The 17,045-nt window shown below is 35.7% G+C and overlaps 1 protein-coding gene and 1 non-coding gene across 2 annotated transcripts; both read right to left on the bottom strand.

Annotated features, from left to right (window-relative positions):
* Positions 1 to 82: 82 nt before the first annotated feature.
* Positions 83 to 154, bottom strand: TRNAD-GUC. The gene has a single exon. It is a non-coding gene; the product is annotated as a tRNA-Asp (tRNA).
* A 14,082-nt stretch (positions 155 to 14,236) lies between these two features.
* Positions 14,237 to 16,014, bottom strand: LOC117622372 (gibberellin 3-beta-dioxygenase 1). Its single transcript, XM_034353025.1, has 2 exons — positions 15,324 to 16,014; positions 14,237 to 14,982 (listed from the first exon to the last, which is right to left on the bottom strand). Exons 1-2 carry the CDS (start codon positions 15,809 to 15,811, stop codon positions 14,352 to 14,354), a joined length of 1,119 nt encoding a protein of 372 aa, XP_034208916.1. The 5' UTR covers positions 15,812 to 16,014; the 3' UTR covers positions 14,237 to 14,351.
* Positions 16,015 to 17,045: the final 1,031 nt, after the last annotated feature.

The raw sequence follows: 17,045 nt of genomic DNA, 5'->3' as shown, positions 1-17,045 counted from the left end.
TTTCCACAATCTATATTTTTAAAGATAATAAGAAACTATATTCTCAAAACAATAATAATAATAATAATAATAACCAAAAAGACGCCGTTGCCGGGGATCGAACCCGGGTCGTCCGCGTGACAGGCGGAAATACTTACCACTATACTACGACGACTTTGTTGGCAAGGGGTTTCACACGTGGTGGTTTAGTATGCAGTAAGAAGCCTGCTACTTGTTTCGATATTCCTCCAAGCTCCAGTTAATTATTGGGAAGATATCTTTTGGACTGGTTAATCATAAGAATGGTCGCATCTTTTTCTTGAAAGTATGATCTACAAGATGCTTGTAGATCAATTTTGCTATGTTCTTATTCAATTAAAAACATCAAGCATAACATAAAGAAAACACCTACTAATACCATGAAAATTTATATTAAAAGTGTATTTCACAAAGATAACATGTCACTATCGTGTGTTATGAATGAACATTGACCCGGCCAATAAGGTTCGATCTAAGTGTAATTTTTCATATACGTTATATATATAATACAAACAATATTAGGGGAAGGGAGAATCGAACCTAGGACCTCAGACGCAAGAATAAATATTTTCTAACTACTTATACTACTAGTCTCTTGCTTCATGTATGTTATCTTGTCGTACATGATTTTGTCAAATCTAATTGTAAGCCCTACGGACCACGATGCATGCCTCGAGTACATCTCGAGCCAGACCTATATTCATGTGTCTAGTTTATGTCTGTGTTTTTGGGCTTCAGCCTCATCAACCAAAAATACTGACGATTCTACGGGCCTCACGGCTACACAGGATAGCTCTTTCAAGGATACTTAGGTACATCTAAAACCCTTAGGGCTTGTTTGTTACACAGGACTGTCTTAGCATGGACTATGCTTAGGGACTGTCTTGGCTTGGCTTGGCTTGGCTTGGTATAAGTTGGATAACACTTATCCAGCGTTTGGTGTATACTTGGATTAGGACTAGATTTTTTTTATTTTTTCAAAAATATCTATATATATATATATATGTATATATGTATTTTATAATATATATATATAATATATATATGTATACATATACATATAATATGTATATATATATATATGTATATATTTGTGTGTGTGTGTGTGTGTGAGCGCGCGCGTGTGTGTGTGTGAGCACGTGTGTGTGTGTGTGTGTGTGTGCGTGTGTGTGTATAGGTATATATATGTATATTATAATATATATGGGTATAATACATATATATATATACAGTCCTGATCTCTTGGACCCCTGTAGTCCAAGAGATTTATGGTCACTCACCGTTGGATGTAAATTCAACGGTTCACTCATTTATGACTTGAATCGGATAATAATCATTTATGTCATATTGCATTTATATATATCATTTTGAACCATTGGATTAATATCCAACGGTGGGTGACCACAATCTCTTGGACTCCTGTGGTCCAAGAGATCGGGACTGTATATATATATTTATATATATGTATATATACAATCCCGATCTCTTGGACTACATGGGTCCAAGAGATTTGTGGTCACTCACCGTTGGACGTAAATTCAACGGTTTACTCACTTTTGCACTCCTTTTAAGAAATTTTTTTGCACCGTTGGATGTTACATCTAACGGTGGGTGACCACAGTCTCTTTGACCCCATCGGGGTTGTGTATGTATATATAAATATAATATATATATATATAGGTATGTTATAATAATAATAATAATAATAATATACATGTATATATATATGTGTATATATGTATATTATAATATATATACATATAGTATAAATATATAATGTATATGTGTATATACGTGGGTATATTTACATTATAATACATACATGGGTATAATATATATACACATATATGTATGTAATGACCCAAACCTAAAATTCATTTTTATCAATAATTTATTTTGGGAAAAGACAATTTTGTCCTCGGAATATTTTATTAAGGAAAAGGTGACTTTTTGATCGAGAAGGAATTTGACAATTCCACTTACGTCCTTGCGTAGAGCACGGTGAAATGAGTTTATAGACACGTAGTGGGCCCGAATCGGAGTTGTAACGAGAGAGTTATGGTCAAAAGAGTCTCAGTGGCACAACCGTAAATATTTCGAAGTTGGATTTATAAAACCAGCTCAGCCTCTTCCTCTCTCCTCGCGCGCGACCTCTCTCTCTCCTCTCCCGCTGTGTCGTCCCGTCTCCTTCTAGGGAGCGCCGGCGTCGCCACGGGGCACCACCGGCCTTGGGACTGGTGGCGTTCAAACCGCCGCCGTCTCCCCTTCCTTCCCCGACCGTTCCCCGCAGGCGACATGACCGGTGCTGGCCAGAATATGCGAAAAACCTACGGGTGTTCACTGAAACTTCACAGCCGCCGATCTCCCTCCTCCGGCTACCATTTCCGTCGACCCAGGCACCCGGGACCAGGCAGACCCGCATAAGAGACTTTCAGGAGGTCTAGCTAACTCGGACCAGGAGTGAGTGGACTTTTCTTTGAGAAATGATTTATATAAATGAATTTCATTATTTGATCTTGAATAAGTTTTATTGACTGTGTCTTTCCAAGCATGATTTGTGCAGTAAAATATCTTTATTTTTATGCTGCTTAGTTGATTATGCTAAAGAGATATAGAAAGCAGAGTTTGATATTTATATAAGATAAAACAGCAGCATAGTTTCAGATTTAACAAACTTTAGTTATTTATCAGACTTTTCAAAAATATTTTATTTTAAACCACCGTGAGTACCCAGCTACAGTTATTGCCTTCAGATAGGCCGATGTCTACAGACATCCAGTTACTTTCAGTTTTGTCAGTGCACTTGACATTTGCCTCACGAGTTTCGGGAACGCCCGGACCGTGAGTGCCAGGATTGCAGCTCGGTTTGACTTGGTGTCGCCGAGGTCTGCCAGGATTGCAGCTCGGTTTGACTTGGTGTCACCGAGACCTGCCAGGATTACGGATCAGGCTGACTACGTTCCCCTGAATCCTGCCAGTTTATGGCTCAGGTGGACTTTGTGTCACCGAGACCTGCCAGCGGATTAGGCTGACTATAGTCCCCTGAATCCTGCCAGTTTGCGGTTCGGATAGACTTTGTGTCGCCGAGACCTGCCAGGGGAATTGACGAAATTCCAGGGGTACACCCGAGTGGTAGTTTTAATTGATTGCAGTGTTTTTATGTAAGGTTTGAGTATATTGCTTTTATGCAAGTTAGATTACAGTGTTTTTATGCAAGTTTTGATTTCAGTGCTTTCATGCAAAGTTTTATTAATCTTGAATACGATTGTATATATTTATATAAATATATAAATACCTTGATTTCAGCATGTGAATATAGTGAGTTTAGTATGCTTCAAATGCAGAGTACATATTCAGTTTTACTTAACTATTTTTACAATAGGGGTTAGTATATTCTTATGATATTTTATGAACCTTTATTTTTGTCCACTCACATTTTCAAATGTTTTGCGCCCCCAGGCTGTAGCGTGCACAGGAAATCCACCGCCGGGCCATCTTGACTTCCTCGCCTTCTTATTACAAAAATGTTGGTTTGTAAAAAGACTAACTTATCTGTAAACTATTAGAACTGCTCTGATATTTGCCCTAGATTGATAACTGGACTGGGTATTGTATCATAAGTATGTTGGCAGTTGGTTGTGTGGATATTTTTGCTCGTTTTGACAGTGCAAGTTTTGGGATTGAGCAAATTACATGGGAGACTCTGCCGAATTTTCAGCAGGAGTCAAGGTCAAAATACAGTTCGAAGGGCAAATAGGTCAATTGTGCCCGACATTCGCCAAGTGTCGGACACGCACAGGGTCCTACTCGAATTCCAAAGCGGAATTTGGTTCGAGTCCTGTCAATGTATATATACATATATATATATGTATTATAATATATATATATATGTATTATAATATATAATATAATATATGTATATATTACATATATATTTATTCTGTTATTATAATATTAATATGTATGTGTATATGGGTATATTATAATAATAATATACGTGTATATATCTATATGTATTTATATATATTATATATGTATATATGTGTTTATATATATACATGTATATGTGTATATACATGTATATATGTACATTATAGTATATGTGTATGTAATAATAATAATAATAATAATAGTAATATATGTTATTAGTATTACAATATAATATATGCATCTTATACATTGGTGAACATAGGACTAGTTAATCATCTCTTTCTACATAAGCTTAGTAGTCCCCTCCTAACGAGGTGTTTTTGATGGGCCCGGTATTAGCAATCCCATCTAGGACTAAAATTAAATAAAACAAACATGGGACTAAATTTAGTCCAAACCAATCCAAGCCAAGCCTGTGTACCAAACGACCCCTTAAAAAATAAAACAAAATTGAACTGAGTGGGCCTAGAATAATACTAGAGACTCCAATCCAAAATTTAGTGTGATAGTTGATGCCTCTTGTTGAACAAAATAAATAAATAAATAAACATGGGTTTGGATAAGCCCTACAACATTGAGTGGGTCTGGTCCTCACACTATACTTGTTTTCAAAACAAATTTCAAACACCTAGGAAGTCAAATTGTTCCTAATCTTATGCCAAGAAAAAACGAAGGGATCATCCATTCAACAAATAAGGGAAAAGGATAATCTGATAAAGGGGAGGAGGAATCCAATTTGAATGAGAATTATTCCATCTCAAATCTCTCTCGCTAGGAATCTATAAAAAGGAGGAGACAACTGGGAGGCGGAGGAGGAAAAAACCCGAAAAGCCACAAAGGTAAAGAAGGACAATTGTGAGGTTGCAGAGGAAAAATGAAGCTCAACACCTCTACTCCCTGCGAAGATAGAAGCAGTCAGATACATATGTTGCATCTGCAACAAGGCTCCTCTTTTGAAGTCTCCCATGATTGGGTATAAAATCCACAAATCAAATTTTGGGGCTGCATCCCTTGAATCAAAATTTCTTGGATGTTCAATCCATCATTGGGTAATAAATCCTGAAATCAAAGCATTGGGTTTTGCACCCCGGAAACAAAGCTTGGGTATTTCACCCCGAAAACAAATATGGGTTTGCACCTTGAAAACAAGTTTGGGTATTGCACCCTAAAAATAAAGCCTAGATGTTTCCCCCTCAATCAAGGCTTTGGGTTTTACACCCTGAAAAATTGTGGATACAAAATCCATCATGGTGTGTAACAATCAATCAAATACTCTGAATGATATATCCATTTTGGGCATAAAATTCATACATTGAGTTCTCTGGATGGCGAATCCATTTTGGGTATAAAACCCACAAACAAAATCATTGGGGGTTTAATCTCAAAGCAAATAAAAATGGGTTATACCTATGCCTTTGGAGAATTTGATCAACTCTAACTCTCTCCCTCTCCGATTAAAAAAATAAAAAAAACAAAACAAAAGCCCACTAATTTCTTTAAGTGTGCTGCTCCGAGAGAAAACAGAAAGAAATTGGCTGTTTGCACAGACAGAACCAAAAGAAAAGGAAAGTCAGCAAACAAAAAAAAGTTTGAAGGAGAGGCCACGCACAACCCACGTCTTGCTTGAAGTCCTCATCTTGTGCTTGTCTGTATGCCAACAAAACAAAAAAATGGGCAGCAGAGAAGAGAAAGAAAATAGTTCAGACAAAAAAAAAAGAGTAACGGAAAAAAGAAAAGAAAAAGAAACCAGCACAGAGAGAGAGAGAGAGGGGGGCAAAATATTTATATATATATATATATATAAAAAAAAAAAGGAGGAAAAGAATAAGGATGGCATTTCTTTGCAACCTTACTGTTTGCTTTTTCTCTTGCTTTGGGTTAGATAGCTCTCAATTTGGATTGGTCACAAGTATACCAGATAAATTTGGGAGTGTAAAGCTTGGAAACAAATTCTTTTAATAGCCGCTGTTTTGGCTTTAATTCGCTGTGGGTACCAAAACTTTTCTGATATGGACTCCTTACTCATGGGCTAATTGATAACAAATATTAAAGACCCAAAACAGATTAATGGGTTGCAAAAAATATTTGCCAATTAGTTCTCAAAAGCCCAAAATATTTAATGGGTGATCCAAATAATTACCCATTAAGTTTACAGATGCAACTACAACCAAATTTGAATCCCTGGTTTATCCTAACCAAATTCGCCAAAATACTTTTCCAAGTGCAAATGTTAATTTTAGAAAATTAGTTGGTTAATCAAAATTGCTCATTATTTTTCTTGGACATTGACAATAAGAAAAATGGTACAAAACCATCAAATTTTTTCCCATGAGTCATCTACTCGTGCAAATTTCAATGAGAATATATTGAAATCTCTCAAATACAAATTCTCAATTAGTGGGCCACACTTACCCATTAATTTCTAATTTTTTGCATGGGTCATCTACCTATGAAAATTCAACATCTCCAAATTGTCTCAAAGACACAAATTCTTAATTAGTGGGCCAGACTTACCCATTAATTTCCAAATCAATTTGGAACTACGTCGGTTTGATCCCTTCAAGGTACATAGGCAGTCTAGCATCTCACTAAACACAATTGCAACCAAATTTGAATCTCTGGTTTATTCTAACAAAATTCGCCCAAACGCTTTCCTAAATGCAAATGTCAATTGTAGAAAATTAGTGGGTTCATAAAATCATGCAAGTCTCATTTGGTCCAAATCTTTATAAGTCTATGAAAGTGTGTACCAAAAACTCCTTAAATCCTATTTGAGAGAAATATAAGATGTTCATACCCTTGGAGCGAATCTTGAAACCAAGAATGGTGTTCAAGTAGAGGGAATGGTGCATTTCTTGTTAGCTCTCCCTTTGATGTTGATTCTCCACCTTGTAGCTCTCCAAATAGGTACAAAGATATGCACCTCCCAAAAGCTCTTCACCAAGGATTGAATGGAATGAGAGAATGAGTAGACAACAAGTGAAGAGTTGTGCTAGCACCTTCACTTGATGTGACAGATTGAAGGAGTTAGGGAGAGAGAGTTTGATGTTTTCTCTCTTCCAAGTTCACCAACTTGAAAACCCTATGATGATAGAATTCCATAGCTACACACTTATAGAATCAAAAATTCCACAAGAGTGACAAAAATGCCCCCAAACCCTAGTGTAGCCACACCACACAACACTCCCCCCTCCCCCCCTTTCTTTTCTCTCTCTTTGTGTGTCATCTTTTCCTATCTTGGTCTAACACATTAATCCTATAATGTGTCACATAAGTGCCTAAGTCCATATGGTCAAATCCTTTTTGCATTTCCAAGTCATATAAGACCTTTAATTAAAGTTTCATAACTTTAATTGAATAATTAAATTAATATAATCATTTTAATTACTCTAGTGACTTAACTAATTCAATCACTCATTTATTTAACGAGTGTTGGTCCCGATCATCCTTAGTTGACCATGTCAAGTGTCGGGTCAACCATTTGACCTTTGACTTTGACCTTTGACTTTCACATTGACTTTGACCAAGTCACAAAATCATATATTCTCTTCATAATTTTCCAATCGATTCCTTTTCGGTGTGCGATCTTATAGGTTCTAAGGCAGTAGGTATGAATGATTCAATCTAAATCAAGTGTGAATTGTATCTTTCCATACAATTCTTCCTATTGGCGAAGGCTAATTATAATTAGTCTTTACAGGGCTTTCACAAGCCATGAGTGACACCTAACAGTATGTCATGGCTACCCAAGCTAAAAAGAATTCATTTAGAGAACTTAGTCAGTTTGTGATTACAATGCAATTCAATCCTTCTCTAATTCAATACTCTATGTCATATTCTCGGGATATGGTAAATTTATGTCAAAATCCCTAATATGACATCTCTAGATTATATGATTCAATTTAATGAAATTGCAAACGTTCTTATTTCAATTTCCATCCAATACTTTGGCCAAAGATTCACGAATCATATATTTAGAGTATTCTCTCTTCTAAGAGTAGAGATTCCTTGTTATACATTCACCTATCTCTGCATACACGTTGAGAATCCTAAGGAACACTTTTAAGTCACATAATTTTGAAACGACCGTACAGTACTCTTAAAGAGAAACAACATATACACAAGACAACTGTGATGTCTCAGGTCTAAGGATTAATTTTCATTATCACAACTTAAAATTCTTTGTTTGACACTTGTGAGTAAAACTTCCATACAAGAATTCTAGAGTTGATCGCGTTTAGTGAACTCCATCTTCTATAGAGCACCTACACGTCTGTCTCAGTGTCTCTACACGAATGACTTGAGACTAGTCATCCTTTCAATTAAGCAGACATAATGTGTACCAGCCTTTGCAGGTCATCATTGTCCAATTGGTGATCCTATGACCAGGAACATTTTAGGATACGATATTTATATGAATGGAAAGGTCTCATGCATCTAACTTCTTTAGACCACTTTCCATTTATATCTTAATCCATTGACTTGTTACTTTGTGTGCGTTATGTATCTAAAGCAACGCTCTTGTCCCTTTGATTATTACATATTATTTCTTTAGAATTATCCATTTTATATTTGATTCTAGGGCATATATCTAACATTTAAGTCAAATCTCTCAAACGCAAATTCTTAATTAGTGGGCCAGACTTACCCATTAATTTTCAATTTTTCCTATGGGTCATCTACCTATAAAAATCTCTAAATTGTCTCAAAGACACAAATTCTAAATTGTCTCAAAATTTGGAACTACGTCGGTTTGATCCCATCAAGGGTACGTAGGCAGTCTAGCATCCCAACAGACGCAACCAAATTTGAATCTCTAGTTTATCCTAACCAAATTCGCCAAAATAATTTTCCATGTGCAAATGTCAATTTTAGAAATTAGTGGGTTAGTAAAAATTGCTCATTGGACATTGACAATAAGAAAAATTGTACAAAACCATCCAATTTTTCTCATGGGTCATCTACCCATGCAAATTTTAATGAGATTAAGTTCAAATCTCTCAAACACAAATTCTAAATTAGTGGGCCACACTTACCCTTTAATTTCCAAAATTTGGAACTACGTCGGTTTGATCCCGTCAAGGGTACGTAGGCAGTCTGGCATCCTAATAGACACAACCGCAATCAAATTTGAATCCCTGGTTTATCCTAACCAAATTCGCCAAAATACTTTTCCAAGTGCAAATGTCAATTTTAGAAAATTAGTGGGTTAGTCAAAATGCTCATTATTTTTCTTGGACATTGACAATAAGAAAAATTGTACAAAACCATCCAATTTTTCCCATGGTCATCTACCCATGCAAATTTCAATGAGATTAAGTTCAAATCTCTCAAACACAAATTCTCAATTAGTGGGCCACACTTACCCATTAATTTTCAATTTTTCTCATGGATCATCTACCTATAAAAATCTCCAAATTGTCTCAAAGACACAAATTCTAAATATTAGTAGGCCACGCTTACCCATTAATTTTCAAAATTTGGAACTACGTCGCTTTGATCCTGTCAACAGTATGTAGGCAGTCTAGCATCCTAATAGGTGCAATCGCAACCAAATTTGCCAAAACACATTTCCAAGTGCAAATGTCAATTTTAGAAAATTAGTGAGTTCATCAAAATTGCTCATTATTTTTTCTTGGACATTGACATTAAGAAAAATGGTTCAAAACCATCCAATTTTTCACATGGGTCATCTACCCATGCAAATTTCAATGAGATCAAATTCAAATCTTTCAAACACAAATTCTCAGTTAGTAGGCCACACTTACCCATTAATTTCCAATTTTTTCCATGAGTCATCTACCTATGAAAATTTCAACATCTCCAAATTGTCTCAAATATACAAATTTTTAATTAGTGGGCCATACTTACCCATTAATTTCCAAATCTTAAATCCAAACAGAATCTCTGGTTTATTCTTTACCAAATTCGCCCCCAAACACAATTTCATATCGAATCCTTGGTTTATTTAGCTAAATTCACTCAAACACTTCTCAATACAATTCAAATAAAAAATTCCTTGCAATGAGTCATTTATGCATCGCAATTCCTTGAACTATGAGTGGCTTGATTCTCAAGCGATATGTAGGCATCCTGAGGTTCGACTTAGGGGCAACCGCAAAACCAAATACACAGGTTATATTTCTTTATAATGGAATCAAAGGGTGTTCCCTTAAAATAAGGGATTGTAATTAAAAGACACCACGTCTCGAATGGGTCAAACATAAAATAATAAAACCCCATTATTTATTTAGTGGTGGTGAAATTATGTTGGGAGGTTCACATTTTTCTTTAACACCTCTATAATTATTGGTGGGGTAATTGACGAACTTAGGTGCTTTTTTTTTAAAGATAAGTGCTTAGTTGCTAATTGTTAAGTTAATCAAGGTTGTACAGAGAGCTTCCGTTGAGGGATCCCTCAAATAAGCTTATTTGAGGGACATCCTTGTAGGGCACTCTGCATTATAGTTCACTAATCCAAACCATCTATTTTATAGATATTCATTCAAAGATCATCTCTATAAAAAATTACTTTAATCCGATATTATTTGACCAATCAATTAAATTATTGAAATTTAAGTACTTTCTTAAAGTACCGTGCTCATTGATTTTATTGGTCTCAATTAGATGCCTTAATAATTTTCAATTTACATGATTTTTTTGCAAGGATGATCTCATAATGAAGATGTGAGAAATAGATGATTTAGATCGTTGAACAAAATTTCATAAGAGACCCTAAAAGGTGTCCTTTAATAAAATTATTTAAATAATCCATCAATAAGTGAGGACTACATAGTTTTATACATATATATTTGTTAGAACTGGGCTTAGATGGGCGGACTAGAGAGTCAAAACGCAATAGTTTAAAGGGTATATGTAGTAGATAGTTGTGATGCATTGCAAATCAGGTCAGATGCAGCCCTCAGGGCAACTTCAACATAACTAAACCCGCCCTTCTTTAGAAGATCGTTTAGTCATCCAACTAAATCGACAGTTGATCATTAGGACCTTAATTTGTTATCAGAATCGTTGATTTCTTCGATATACTTAATTAAGTTTTTAAAAGATATATGTTTAAATGGTAATTTAAAAACCCAACGTTTTCAATTATGACATATGTATAGTTAATCTTTATTCACAATGGGGTGGATAAGAGGGTGCATCTATGTATTGTGCTATTATAAACTAGTTACCATTGAGACATTGACCATGAAAATTTATAATCATCAACCGTGGTGACATCAAAATTGAATGGCTCTCATCAATTTGAAAAAATAAATAAATAACCTTATCCCAACTTGAACCTAGTCTGAAACTCTGAATGCACACAGATTTTCATGGACTAATAATGATCTGCTTTCTTTTCATTTGAATTCATTTGCCTTATTTTAAAATTGTTAAATTGAGAGGTCTCACTTTGTTCATGTACTCTCTCTCTCTCTCTCTCTCTCTCTCTCTCTCTCTCTCTCTTCATGCATATCGTCTTAGATTCTGAGTACCAACTGGCAGAAGAATCACATCCTGTTGATGCATCCTTTTCAGTTGAAGTAAAATCAATCATACCATCGATTCTACATTTATTTATGAGTGTGTCTTCTCTTGATTTAAATAAAGTGACTACCCCCTCCTGGATTCAATCAAACTCATTGACATATTAGCTTCATGATTTTGAGGTGTAAAAGTTTTTTAATCATTGGAAAAGACATTAGTGTATGCATTGCAATTATCTTCTTGGCATTGGCCTGCTGTTGGCTTCTAATCCTCTAAAAAAGCGAAAATAGCTAGTCAACAATTTGATCTACAGAATCTCGATCAATCGCAATCTAGACTATATTATTATAAAAATAAAAGTTTACGTACACATATCAAATTAAAATTTGTCTCCAATGATAAATTATTTCTTCGAAATAAGGAGCCAAGCATTTTTCAACAAAAACTTACATTCATGAATACACACACGGAAAGAACTATATTAGACGTTTTATTTGACGCATATCATGGAGTTTACTTCAATTAATAATCTACACTTATCCATAGTGTCAATGTCACAACAATAACTAGCATCTTCTCATAATATTAATAACCTTAATTAAAACATATTGCCTTGCACCTCTAAACTACAAATTCCTAAACAACATATTTGAGTTGTTATTTCCACCTCCACACACAAAAATAATTGTATACCTCTTTCTATATATCTCTCTCATTATACGACCCGAGTCATGTTTAATATAAAATATTTAAAAAAAAAAAAAAAGGGTATATACAACATGTAATATGGAAATTTCTTTCTCACACGCAAAATAAGATTCCCAATAGGAAATAGTAAATATTGATTTAAACTAGAGGCTAAGGTCAAGTGACCAGGGGATGTGAAAGTTGAACCTATATGGCAGGAAAAATCATGCATGATGGTACATCGATGGTATAGCAATGAATTTTAGTGAAACTTCATATTCATAAAATCTTATATTAAGATTTAACCAGCTAATATATCAATGATTTGATTTGAATGCAGATAGAGGAGCACAATCATTTTGCTTTGACAAACAAGCAGCAAAGCGTACGTTGTTTCTGCTTGAGTATTGTGAGGAGTGAACATAAGTACTACGGCATTGTAATAATTATTAATTGCACTCGGTACGAATCTTTCATCGATCATTTTGTAAGGTTAAGAGCATCTTTAATAGTATTCGTAAATAAAATTCTTCAAATTGAAGTTTGTTAACCTACATGACAATTTGAAAAGCCTTATTTGCTACTTAAATAATTTTTGTTTTAACAATCTCTTCAATTCAATTAATGCAATATCTTGAAAAAGTAGGAAAAATATGAAAACATGTGAAAAATGACTATGTATTTAATATATGAAAAGAAAAAATTGTATGTTTTTAACATTTTCTAGGTAGGTTTTGTTTTTCTAAAGTAGAATTAAATGTTTGAATAGCCAATGTCAACTTACCAGTCCTGAAGAGAGGGAAAGAGATTGCACTTTTGACGACTAAGGTTGAAGAAGCTGTTGGAGAGAGTTTTTCTAATATGGCTCACTTATTTTATAATTTTAAAGTTGTTGAAGAGGCTGTTGGAGATGCTCTTAAGAAAAATAGAGCTGCTAGAGCATTTCTAATGGGCGGCGTAAATGTTGTGGATCGGCCGGTATTTACAGCTTAAAAGTCGAATCTATATGTTTTCTTAGTGATTTGTTTCTCATTAATCCTTCAGCATTTAGGCTTATCAAGTAAAACCCAAACTAGAGGTTATCCATAACAAACATGGTTTCTTATTAGCTATAAATATTTGTGGATCAAAATAGCTAAGTGAGATACATTCTGAAGTTGTAGTGTCCTATATATGCAAAACTGTACAAACTAGTTTAATTGAGAAAGGAAGGTGAGAGGAAACAAACAGACAGCTACCTAACCAAAGACGTGAGAAAAAAATAAAATAGAAAAGAAACAAGTCGTAAAGGTAAAAACTGCCTCAATATATATCCCATGAACATGATAGGGAGAGGAACAATTGTTTAGGGTTAAATGTCAGCCAATGCCAAGAAGCACGTGGTGTGGTGGCAGAGGGCAATGCCATGAGCTCCATTCAACTCAGAGGACAGTTTTAGTGCATAGAAATGCCTGACAAAATACATAGACTATGTCCTCACAAAATAATTTGGCATTCTGATTTTATTGAAATCAATCACAGAAAGTGAATCACTATGCGACAACTTTGGCCTGATATTCTTCAGGATCAACATTACAATCATTGCTTCATAGCCTCATGTTTTATTTTTTAACTTATTATCGATTTGTGGCTAACAATAAGTGGGTTTTTTTTTATTTATTTATTTAATATAAGCGATATTGAGCAAGAGAAAGATTAAATACGAAATCTCAAATGTAAAGATAACTACTTTTAACTATTGGAATTACAAACCCGTTTCATAGATGGGGTTTTTAAGTCCCATTAAATTTTCGAAGCCCCATCTAAGCACTTAATTATTTATTTAGAACCATGTCTTATTCATTGGAAGGGATATCCCTTTGTATCCGGGGCAAAAAGATGTCGGTTTATGTGTCTTTTATTGGAACATTCAAATTGGTCGATTTTCCCTCTATCTCTTTCGAAACCAAGGACAAAAGACACCAGCAGCCAGCAGGGACTCCTTGTTTGAATCCCCTTTGCATGATTTGAATTAATATATTTTATATAATTGCTTTGGCTCTTGGACATTTTTTTATGTTTTATTTATCATTTTCCCATTGAAATGTATTGTCTAAATCTTTTGTCTTACAATGGTCCAAGAAATTAGAGTCCCCAAAAACATGGGCAGCCAATTGCAAAATAATTTTACACCAAAAATAGTATTTACATAGAATTTTTGGGTAGCAAATGGAAATTTTATTTATCTACCCGACTTTTACGCTGTTGTGATCACTTACATCAACTAATGCATTTAGAGGAGCACAAAGGCGGACAGATGAAAGTGCCTTATTGAAATGCTTTGCCTTTGTGCCAAGGTACTCATTCCAAGTAATTGGCCGGTAGAGAGGAGGCTGACTTGGGCCTAGTAATTTTGAAAAGGGTGAGATTTGGACACTATCTGGGGGTCCGTATAAGTAAGCGATGGATAAACGGTGTCTGCTCCGGTTCACCACTGCCTGGTGAAGGACACTCGGGTACAACCCGTTAGATAATATATGGATGAGATCGCCGACGTTGACCACGAGAGCACCGGGCAATGGCGGAACCGTGACCCACCCGGTCCCCTCCCGGAGGACTTGCAAGCCACTAGTGTTGTTTTGGTAAAGGATTGTGAGGAGGGTAGAATCCGTATGCGCTGCCAAACCCATGGCCCGATCCGGGTCCGGGCAAGCCGGGTACGAATTCAATTGTAAGGCAGCATATGCATCTCTGAAGTCACCTTTTGGCCCAGCCCATTTGACATCTTCCTTGGATATACCTAGTGACCCAAGCATTAGCCACATCAGCCTGCCGGCAAGCCTTTTCATCTCCTTCTCATATTCTTCAATAATATTACTGAAAAAACAAGCAAAATCAAAATCAAAACACTGTTTAATACATAACAAACAAGGATGCTATTATGATGGATGGTTAGCAAAGTAAACATTAATAACAAGTAGATTTAATCTTTTGGATATTTCCGCAAACCAAATCTTCTCAGTGGGTCCATGGCTCTCATTGTAATCTTTTGCAACTTGCGTCTTGTAAAGAAAATGGGTCTTCTGCCTACATGGCCATTGGCCATAGTACTTTCACCACCCAAAAACCAAAAACCCCAACAAAATTTTTTTTTAAATAAAAAATAATAATAAAATATTAAGAATGAGGTTATTGAATTAATATGATTAAATTAGTACCAGAATTTGTCGTAATCTTGGGGCCAAAGTTGACGAAAATGGTCAAGTGGGGAGCCAACAATAGTGAAGCCTTCAGACCACATGAGCTTCTGAAAAAACGAAGATATCCGAGCAAAGCCATAGCCGGAAATGCCGTCTGGCGATCGAGCGGCCTTGAGCTTCTGCTGAACCGGCAGAGAGAAAAGGCTTCTGCCAGCAGATTCAATGTCGTCAAGAAGCTTGCTCGGGATGCCATGGTTGGTGACTTGGAAGACACCCCAAGTTCGACATGCATGGCCTGTGAGCTTAAGGGCATTGGGGTCGGAGAGATCAATGACTGGAACAGACTCTTGCTCTGCCCCAAATGAGCCCGGAGAAGAAGGGTACTGGTCATCGTTTTGGCTCCATGCATAGGAGTCTGGAAGCTCCTGCAATGAGCTGAAATCTGGGTGCTTCAGTTGGAGATTGAGAGGGTGGGATTTGAAGGCATCAGAGAGTCTTGCAGGCATGATGGTGGTGGTGGTGGTGGTGATATAAGTTCGTTGATCAAAAGGGTTTGTTTTGAATTGGAGAAAATTACAGCAGAGAGAAGATGGGTTTTGTGTTTGTGTGGTTAGAAGAAAATTAAGGGTGTGCTGAGGATTTTTGGAGGAGATGTGGTTACAAACAAGTATAATGGTGGAAGTACTTCTTGTTTGAAAACATAGGATGGTGATATAAAAGAAAGATAAGGTTTGGGGAGTTTATATAGAGATGGCGGACAAGATAGCGACAACTTGGCCAAGTCCCCCCCTCCACCCCAAAACAGAGTTATATCTTGGAAAAGTATATAAAACCAAAAATTAAAATAAATTTTTTCATGTATTTTAGAAGGTTCGTGAATTTTAAGTTCATGTATTAATTCCTTTTTGGGGTGTTTTTTTTTTTGTTATCTTCCTTTGTGGAGAGTTCATGTAATTGCCTCAATGGGTTATTGTGTACTTGTGTGAAACAAGGGTAACACAATTTTGCTATTCTCGGTTAATTAAGACATGCAACACGTGATAAATTTTCCATGTGGCAGTCTGTGATTGGTTGAAGATAACAAAACAATGTTATCCCTACTTCATACAAAATTTTCCGGTTTTTCGGGTGTGAGGGTAATGTTTTGGTTTGGAGAGGGCGGTCGTTTTGTTTGATGGGTGCATGTTGAGCTGCGCATTTGGACAAGGGAAAGAACAAAAATGAAAAGAACCATCTTGGCCTCTACAACTATGAAAGTGTAGTGTAAACAATAAAACCGAATGAGGGGATTTAAAGACATCTTAACTTAAACCCTCTCAAAACCGAAAGGAGTTTCGGTGAAAAGAGGACACTCCCACTCTCCATGTGCCTTTGTCTTGTCCTCAAGTAGAAAAACATCTAAATCAACGAACCTCCTCCCCCAATCTTGGTCCTCATCTCAATTCACTAAGCAACAGCCCTTTCTTTTGGGTCCTATATGACCAAATTACCCTTTTTGAAATTGATGAAATTTTCTCTTATGGTGGCTAGGGGACCCAATATGTTGTGCTTTAGAATTCTCTTTTATCATTAAGGCATTGACCAGTTAAGTGGGGGTTTCATTGATAAGTAGTAGTTATTGTTTCAGATGAAACATAACAAATTATATTAATTTTTGTTTATGATTAAATTTTGGAATGTAAATGTTATGTTTTTCTTGAGAAATGTTGTCAGCAGAGGTGGAGCCAAAATTCAATATTT

Source organism: Prunus dulcis, chromosome 3 (assembly GCF_902201215.1).
Source record: "Prunus dulcis chromosome 3, ALMONDv2, whole genome shotgun sequence".
In the NCBI taxonomy this organism is placed as follows: domain Eukaryota; kingdom Viridiplantae; phylum Streptophyta; class Magnoliopsida; order Rosales; family Rosaceae; genus Prunus; species Prunus dulcis.
Note: the sequence above shows the minus strand (reverse complement) of the source record. Positions and strands in the feature narration are given on the sequence as shown.

Excerpts from the sequence above, each read along its gene's own strand:
- LOC117622372 (XM_034353025.1), bottom strand. The coding sequence starts at position 15,811 with ATGCCTGCAAGACTCTCTGATGCCTTCAAATCCCACCCTCTCAATCTC. Across the intron at positions 14,983-15,323 it reads CAAGATTACGACAAATTCTG|TAATATTATTGAAGAATATG; the intron begins GTACTAATTTAA and ends TTGTTTTTTCAG.